The 9145-nt window shown below is 48.7% G+C and overlaps 1 protein-coding gene across 1 annotated transcript in view; it reads left to right on the top strand.

Moving 5' to 3' along the window:
* The first annotated feature begins 5208 nt into the window (after window positions 1–5208).
* SMCHD1 (structural maintenance of chromosomes flexible hinge domain containing 1) overlaps window positions 5209–9145 on the top strand; it is a 143319-nt gene continuing 139382 nt past the window's right edge. The window contains exon 1 of the mRNA XM_090039751.1: window positions 5209–7591. Coding sequence (XP_089895877.1) covers window positions 7220–7591 — 372 coding nt within the window. The 5' untranslated portion in view covers window positions 5209–7219. The remainder of the gene's footprint in view (window positions 7592–9145) is intronic.

Raw genomic sequence — 9145 nt, 5'->3', positions numbered from 1 at the left:
AAACTCAAAGCAAAGCAGAGTTCAAACACTACAACCATTTGGGCCATTTCTTGCATTAAAAAAAAAGGACAGAGTTGATAGATTGTCATGAAACATTTCAATTTAGTTGAATCAATTTTCTGATGGAAAGCTCTTCTGTTAGAATTTTTTTTTATTCACTTATATTATTGACTGAACTCTTGCATTTAGGTTTGAGAGGATTTTAATATAAGAATATTTCCATGTGAGAAATTCGGGGTGTTACATAAGATAGATGGTACAAAATTGTTTGCATATAAGTCATCAATGCTGGACATGAGTGGATCTAACATTTTGTGAAGTGGGGTGCAGACTGAGGTGCATAATTATATATAAAACAACACATTTTTCTCCAGTGAAAAATAAACTAGAATCTTTACTAATATGCTAGGGGTTAAGGCCTGTATGCAGTTTAATATTTAAGGAAAAAAAAAAAAAAGATAACTTCATTGGAATGAGTTGCAAACAATCTGCAGGCCTATGAAATAGGAGCTTCATTACCAGCAGCAGCTAAATGCCAGCAGAATTCCTGAAGAAAGGCTAGCTTGATTGGTGAAACATCAAGACTGTTAGAAAGAAGTCATTAACAGCTGTGGAATGCAGAATTTAGAAGGGGTCAGGTAGATTATAATGAGCCAAAACCTAACTGAGTCCCTCAGCACTGCTAGATATGCTGCTGCTGCTGCTGCTGCTGCTGCTAGGCAGTTGGATTTATACTTTGGGTGGAGCAGGAATCAAAGCATGGTGCATGCACTTCCCCTCCTGGCCCCCCAGATCTGCCCTGGTGCTGGATTATTCTTCATTTCTGTGTTAGTGTTTATATTCTAGTGGCTGCTTCTTCAACTACTGTGTACCTTTTCATCTTAAAAGGAAAATGCGTGTATTGTCTGCCAGCGTACATATATGCATCCTACACAAAACCCTAAAGGTGAAAGGCACGACGGCATGATACAAAGCTGAATTATAGGAAGATAAGGAGAGTGAGTGTCTTTGGGGAATGGTGTAAGATTACTGCTTAGAAACACAGGAGTCTGCGTGGTAAAAGGATGCAAATAAGTAGCTTATGGCGGTAGGAAGAGGAGGTGGAGGATGCTGTTTCACTTTTATGTTCTGTATGGGTCCATGCAATTATTCTTTCCCAAGTGCAGGGCTTTGCAGTTGTTCTTGCTGAATCTCATCTGCCTGATTAGAGGCCACTGATGCAGTTTGTTCACACTGGTTTTCCCCTCTTACAGTGGAGAATCTTGAGGCTCATCTCAGTATTTCTCTGTATGAGGGAAAGCTGGGCAGCAGGCACCCCAGGGGCCTGATCCTGCCTGGAAATTTCTGGGGTGCACAGGATCAGGCCCTGCAAGCCTCTAGAACACCTACCTACAGTAGCTGGAGAACAGATACTCTGCCATCACCAAGCAAACCAATGTCCACGGCAATAAAACAGCACAATCTATTACCACCTTTGTTGTGGCCACAAATTTTGGCTATTTTTGGTGTAAAAAGGGTATGTACATCTGTTTGCTTTGCCTTTGTGCCACCACAAACATTTTTGTGCAGGCAGGAAGGGGAAGAAAGTTGGCATCTGTCTTGACCGTCATATGCTTCCCTAGCACTGTAACCAAATCTCTACTTTTGGTAGGACTCCTTTCTGAATTTCAACTCATTGAAGAGATAACTGTCTAGTCAGGCTGGTCTCTTCTTACACTTCCGATTCTTTTGTTGCACCAGGATAGCTTGCTCCTGTGTCCTTAAAAAGGCCTCTGTAAAGTCACCTCTCCTGGACTCCTTTTCCCCTCAGAACTCCCATCCAAGGGATACTGCCTACCAGGTTCCCTTAGTCTGTTAATGTCTGCTTCTCTGAAGTCCAGTGTCTTCCTTCTTCCCCTTAGAAACTTGTACTCTATCATTTTGTGGTCACTGTAACCCAAGTTACGTTCCACCTTCACATTCACAACCAATTCCTCTGTTTGTGAGCTGTAAGTAAAGAAGGGCTTCACCTTTGCCTCAATGGTAAACAAAAATAATCAGTTTTTAAACAGTATTTAGTCAATATGATAGTGACTAAAGAATGTACAAATGTTTAACTGTGAAAGCTGGAAGTGAACTATAGCTACATTGCTCAGTCTAAATTTAACATCAATCATTAGCATAATCAGCAAAAATCCACTTATCTTGCATTTGTTATGAAATCTATAATGAAATCACTTTAATTACCTGATAATTTACTGTCTGCTATTCATCTCCCAATACAGATTTTGTAGTGGGCAACTGGTTCAAATCTTAAACAGAAAGGCAGTAGAATGAAAGCTGGGAGCTAATAAAATTAGTTTTTTGAAGCCAGTAAGCTAGTTTTGCTTCTGCTGACCCAGGGGTAGACAAAATATGGCCCATAGACCCGATCTGGCCTGCCAGACAATTTCACCTGGCTTGCAGATGCCCACCAACTAATTCATAGTTTCAGAGTTTCATGGATGTCAAGATTGGAAGGGACCTATTAGATCATCGAGTCTGACCCCTTGCCTTGAGCAGGAATGAGTGCTGGGATCAGATGACACCAACAAAGGGGTCTGTCCAATCTCCTTTTAAACACCTCCAAGCAAGGGGACAGTACTACCTCCCTTGGAAGCTTATTCCATATTTTGTCAACCCTCACTGTAAAGAATTTTTTCCTGATGTCCAGTTTGAATTTGCTCTCTTCCAGTTTGTGGCCATTATTTCTAGTTACCCTGACAGGCACCATGGTAAACATTGTATCCCCTATTTCTTGCTGTACCCCCCGACCCCAATGAGTTTGCAGGCAGCCACAAAATCACCTCTCAGCCTCCTCTAGTGGAGGCTGAAGAAGATCAGGTCTCTCAATCGTTCCACGTAGGGTTTTTTCTATAGGCCTTTAACCAAATGAGTGGCCCTCCTCTGAACCCTCTCCAGGCTATCCACATCCCTCCTGAAGTGTGGTGCCCAAAACTGGATGCAGTACTCCTGCTGCAGCCTGACCAGTGCCGTATAGAGGGGAAGTATCACCTCCCTGGACCTGTTTGGGATGTACCTGCAAGAAAGGGTGCAGTTAGCTTTACTTATTAACTCATCACACTGGTGACTCATGTTCATTTTGGAGCCGACTATGACTCCGAGATCCCTTTCCGCAGTTGTGCTACTTAGAATGGTACCACCCAGGCTGTAGGAGTGTAGGTGATTCTTCCTCCCAAGGTGCAACACATAACACTTCTCTTTGTTAAACTGCATCCTATTCTGTTCGGCCCATTTCCCCAGACTGTCCAAATTAGTCTGGATTTGCTCCCTGCCGTCTAGTTTGTGTACTTCACATAGTTTGGTGTCATCAACAAACTTGGACAGGGTGCTTTCTACTCCTTTGTCCAAGTCACTAATGAAGCTATTGAATAGTACTGGTCCCAGGAGAGAGCCTTGAGGGACTCCACTGCCCACATTCCTCCAGGTAGAAACCGACCTGTCCACCACCACTCTCTGGGTGCATCTCATAAGCCAATTTTCTACACACCAGACTGTTTAATAATCTACATTGCAACTGTTTAGTTTATTTATAAGAATTGGGTGTGACACTGTGTTAAAGGCCTTTTTAAGATCTAAGTAAATAACATCTACTTCTATTTATTTAACCAACCATTTTGTGACCTGGTTGTAAAATGAAACCAGGTTAGTCAGGCAGGATCTGCCTGCTATGAACTCATACTGATTGCCCCCTAGCATCATTTTACCTGCTGGTCCCCCACAAATGTGATCCTTAACAATTTTCTCAAAGGTCTTGCCAAGGATAGAGGTGAGATTAACCGGCCTATAGTTGTCCGGTTCCTTCTTCCTCCCCTTCTTAAGAATAGGGACCACACTGGCCCTTTTCCAATCTCCCAGGACCTGTCCTGAGCACCATGAGTACTCAAACAGTTGTGCCAGTGGCTCCACTATGACTCCAGCTAATTCCCTAAGTACCCTAGGATGAAGATCATCAGGACCTGTTGGCTTATATACATTCAACCCCTCCAGGTGCCCTTTACTAGGTCAACACAAACAGTTGGTGGGTGGTATCTATACTGGGCTTACCTAAGGTCCAGAAACACAAATTCATGAATTGTACCCCAGCCAGCCTGCACACCTCACCCCTGCCCTTGTGGGTGGAAGGGCCCAGCCTACCCAGCACATATTTTCCAGATGGGGCTGCAGCTACCACTGCTGCAGCCACCTGGGGACCTGCTCAGCTTTCCTGGCATCCCGCTCACCAGATCCAGGCACCAGGTAGCAAAGTGCTGTGGGGGACTGCAGCTGGGCAGGAATGTTGAGCCTGGGGCTGGTGGCAGTGTGGAGCTTGGGCCCAGCGGGGTGGTGGGAACGCAAAGCTCAGGCAGGCAGGTTGTGGGTGTGAGGGAGTATGAGGGTATGAAGACCCCTTTCACACTGCCCCATGGCGCACAGACCTTGCCACCGGCAGCAGCAGCAGCAGGCACTCGGGGCACTTGTGCCTTGCACAGGCACTACCAGCTGGGTCTGTGAGGCTCCAGCCAGTGCTACATGTGGTGGTAAGGAGTGCAGCCAGGCTGGCCCTCCTCTATCTTGTGGGGCTCCCTGCAGCACACCTACAGCTCCTGGCACTTGAGTGCTACCTCGGGAAGCCCTATTCAATGGAGCCAGCTGCCTTTGCCACTCCCTGATGTGCAGGTCCCAGGTCTCCACTGGAAGTGGAGGGGAACCCCATCCCTTGCTTTCCTAAGGAGTCTCAGGACCTGCACAGCAGGGAGCAATGAAGGCAGCCAGCTCTATTGCACAGAGCTTTCCCTGGTGGTGCACAAGTGCTGGGAGCTACATGTGTGCCACATGGAACCCCACATGATAGAGGCAGACGAGCCTGGCTCCGCTTCAGACCACCACATGCAGCGTTGGCTGGAACTGTGCGCCCCCAGGTGGCAGCACCTACACAGGGCATGAGCACCCTGAGCTCAGGCTGCTGCTGCTGGCAGCAGGGGTTGTGTACCATGGGAGAGGAGTGTGTGGGGGTCCCCACCCCACCCCTCCCTCACACACCCCACAAATGCCACATATACACTCCCCCCAACATACCCTATTGCCCCCACACCCCCTCACACACCCCACCATACACACCACACACACAATATACAAGAGTAAGACTTTTTATTTCTGAGTTATTATGCAATCATCTCTATATATACACAGTAGAAAAACACAAATCATAAATAAGGGAAAAGTCAGCAAACCCTATAAATACAGTTTTGCACTAATAGCTCTCAAAGCACTTCACTAACAAATTAGCATCATTATCCCAGTTCAGGGTAACTTTGCCTCTGTACAGCAGCAATAAGACTAATACTGGGAATAATTTTGGTGCCCACACAAAAGAGAAAGTTGGAAGACTGGAGAGGACGTAGATTAGAAAAGACACAAGTATGAGTCCAAGACTGCAGAAAAGGTCTTACATTGATGGGATTTAGAGCTCAATCAAAACTGGGTAGAGTTAAACTGACTACACTAACCAAGTACTTTAATAAAAATAAATATTGGACATCAAACAGCTTTTTGATTTAGTTGATAAAGGTGTAACAAAAACTAATGGCTGTAAACTGAAGCTGACCTACATTTCTAACAGTGGCGCTGATTAACCAGTCATACAAATTACCAAGGTGAATTTCTCACTACCTCAAGTCTTCTAGTCATGATTAAAGAGATTTGGTAGGTATGTTTTAGTCAAACAGGCAAGTTTCAATGTTTAAAGTTAGAAATGCAAACTTTGTAAACTTTATATGATTCAGGGATCATAGAAAAGCAGTACAGGAAGGGACCCCGTAAGCCCCTTGTTCAGGGCAGGTTCATCTCTGCACAAACCATCCCAGCCTAGTGTTTGTTTAACCTACTTTTGAAAATGTCCAAGGATGGTGATCTCACAGCTTCTCTGGGCAGCCCGTTCCCATGGTCAACTACCACCATAGTCAGAAAGTTTATCCTTATTTTCAACCTAAATTTCCTCTGCAGCAGTTTGAGACCCTTGCTCCAAGTTTTGTCCCTGACTGGCTATCCTTTGTGACTATCTCCACCCCGTCTACGATAGATATTTAGAAATTTATCAAATCTCTCCTCAGTCTTCTCTTCTCCAGGCTAAATAACTCTAGTTCTTTTAGCCTTTTCTCATACATCCTGTTTTCAGCCCCCTAGTCATTTGTGTTGCTTTCTGCTAGTTTCTTTCCTACTTATCTGCCTACATTGTTCTTGCAGTATGGCCTCATTGGTGCCAAACACAGTAGCCACTCATTCCCCAGTCTGGACAACTTGGAATAATTAAACATGGTGTGAAATATTAAGTTAGATTGTACAATGCCTTAATCCTTAAAATGAGAGAGCTATGAAACTATGAATTCAAACATACCACATTTGCTCCCATCTGACCCTACAAACATGGGTCCTGATGCTGCACCTTCTGAAGTGAAGCAGTATTATCAGCGACTTCTGACCTGCATCCAAGCCTGAGCAGCAAAGGGTTTGCTTTCTACTTGAGTTCACAGAACTAACAATGGAAGACACCACGTCAGGCCTATTTGGGCACGTGTGTATAGGGAGTTAGCCCCTCTGTCCTGCTAGATTACTGGAACACCAACAGATTTCTTGGGGCAGGAGCAAGGGGTAGTGCTGGGGCCAGGGACACCAACCAGAGCACACCACCCAGCGCCCACTAGCCTCCAAGTGTTAGAGGACAGGGCAGAAAAAGACCCAGCAGCCACGGGGTCTCTGTCCATCTGGACAACCGCAGCCCGGCTCCACCCAGCCCAGCCCTTCTCAGGTCTCCACTCAAAGCCCTCGAACCGCTGGACGCCTAGAATGGTGACGTCAGTGCTCAGCCCCGCCCCCCGGCTCTGGGCATCGGCCCCGCCCACACGGCCGCCGGAAGGGAAGGCAGTGAGCGCTCTTCCTCTTCCCTGGGGGAGGCTCCCAGAGTAGCGTCGACGAGCACCGGAAGTGGCTGGCGCGGAGGAGGGACACGTGGTTCCAGCGCGGCAGGGCATCTCCATTAGCCCGCCTGTGGAGGCAACAGTAGAGTGGGCTGTCATCTTCCGGCTCCCTACTTCTCCCCATTCTTTTTGACTTGGTACAGACTGGCGCGGAAATGACGTCTGCGCTGGTTTGAAGCCATTTCCGGGCGGATTCTCCCGCCTTTAGCTTCATTTCCTGGCCGATGCCAGACTTCCCCCTCCCGGCGGCTCCTCCAGGACCCTTCAATGCAGCTCTCCGCCACTTCCGGCCCCGCCTCTCTTGGCTCTTCCGTGTCCGCCCTGGCCGCGGGCTCCGCCCCCTCCTGACTGAGCCCCGCCCTGTCTCCCTCCCGGCAGTGCGCGGAAAGGGCAGCGCCAGGCGGGGGAGCTCGCGGGTCGAACAGACGTTTCCGGCTCTGCTGCTCCGCAACATGGCAGCGACGGCTGGAGGCAGCAGCAGCGGGGGGGACACCGTGTTCCTGTTCGACCGGCGCTGGGAGGAGGCGGACCCCGACGAGAAGGCGCTGAGCTGCGGCGGCGGCAGTTACCGCGGCTTCCGCAGCGCAGTCTGCCAGGTACCGCAGGCAGAGGCTGTAAAGCGGGCCGCCAGGTGCTCACGTTCCTCACGGCTGGGGGAGAAGGGAGCGGCGCGTTCCGGTGCTTGTGGGGGAGGGGCGGGAGTGACGCACGCGGCCAGCACGTGCCGGCGCCTGTATGTGTGGGGGGTGAAGCGGCACGTGACTCGGTGGCTTCCGGGCTCTGGCGGAAGCAGCTGAGCAGGTCCCTGCTGGGCGTCCCCTGCATGGGCGAGGCCGCGGGGCGGCGCCTGGAGGGACTTTATCCGGCAAATCCCTCACAGGGAGCCGCCCCCCCCCCGGGCCACTGCAAGGCCCAAGATGTCTGTCTCCTTTCTGGTGCCATAGGGTTTTTGTTTTTTTCCCTCGAGGAGAATGTAGGGGGGTGATTCCCTTCCACACCCAGTGCACCTCTGGGGTTTTGTGTTTTTTTTCCTTGAAGCCTTTTATATTAATACAGAGTCACAATGAGGAAGTAACAGGATCTAGGTGTAGCTATGGCTGCTATTCACTGCCTGCATGCCTCTGCCTGGGGCTTGCAGACAGCTGATTATAGCTCCGCCTGTCGCCACTGCAAGATCGCACCCCTAGAGCAGCTCTCTGCCCAGCCATGTACTCCCCAGTGCTGCTGGAGCTGATTTCCATGGAAACCTTGGCCCCACACTGTCACCCTGACCCTACTGGGGGTCTCCATGGAAACTAGGCAGAAAGTCATGTGGACAGAGGCTGTTGGTTCCACAGCAAATTCCATTTCCCAGTCTGGCCCCTGGACCAGAGTTTGCCTGTCCCAGAGTTATGCTAATGTTCTCTTACTGGTATTTCACATGCTTCTGTGCTGTGCTGTGCTGGTTGCCTCCCCCTCCTGCTATGTGCTGGGGTGTTTTTAAAGCTTCCTCAGGGGGACTGCGGTTGGCTACAGCCAAGGGGTGGTGACTGGGGTCCATCAGTGCTCCTGCTCGAGGTTCCTGATTGGAGTCTTGCCCTTCTGCCCAGGGCCCTACTGATCACCATATTTGGGGTCAGGAAGGAATTTTATTTCATGGTCAGATTAGTACAGACTGTGGTGGGCTTTGCTTTCCTCTGTAGTGGGGGGTGTGGGCCTCTACTGACCTCTTGACCGTATCTGTTAACAACGTTTCATAGAAGCAGGGCTTTGGCTGCAGTGGTTCCACTGCTTTACCTGCAGCAGGTTATAGTGTTAGGTCTGTGTTGTCAGGGTTGATAGTAATGTTATGTAGAGATTAAATTATGGTGTGTGTAGGGTGGTCTGTATAGGGATGATCCTACCTCAGGCAGGGGTTGGACTAGGTGATTTCTGAAGGTCCCTTCATGACTCTGGAGTTGAGGGGCTGGTTGTGGGAAAAATGTAAAGATGGGCCATGGGATTTGTAGAGCTTTATTTTTTTGCTCTTAAGACATAACAAGTCTAGTGTAAAAAGAAAGAAGGCAGTAGCTTTTTTTTTTTTTACTAGAGAGCGTGGCCTAACTGATTGTCTGGCTTCACCATGATCAAGTGCAGCACTCCCTCCCACTCTAAACTCATGTGGGGATGCT

Source organism: Crocodylus siamensis, chromosome 3 (genome assembly GCF_052110815.1).
Source record: "Crocodylus siamensis isolate JL-2025a chromosome 3, ASM5211081v1, whole genome shotgun sequence".
Lineage (NCBI taxonomy): Eukaryota > Metazoa > Chordata > Crocodylia > Crocodylidae > Crocodylus > Crocodylus siamensis.
The sequence above is the reverse complement of the archived record's forward strand: the minus strand, read 5'-3'. Positions and strand labels throughout refer to the sequence as shown.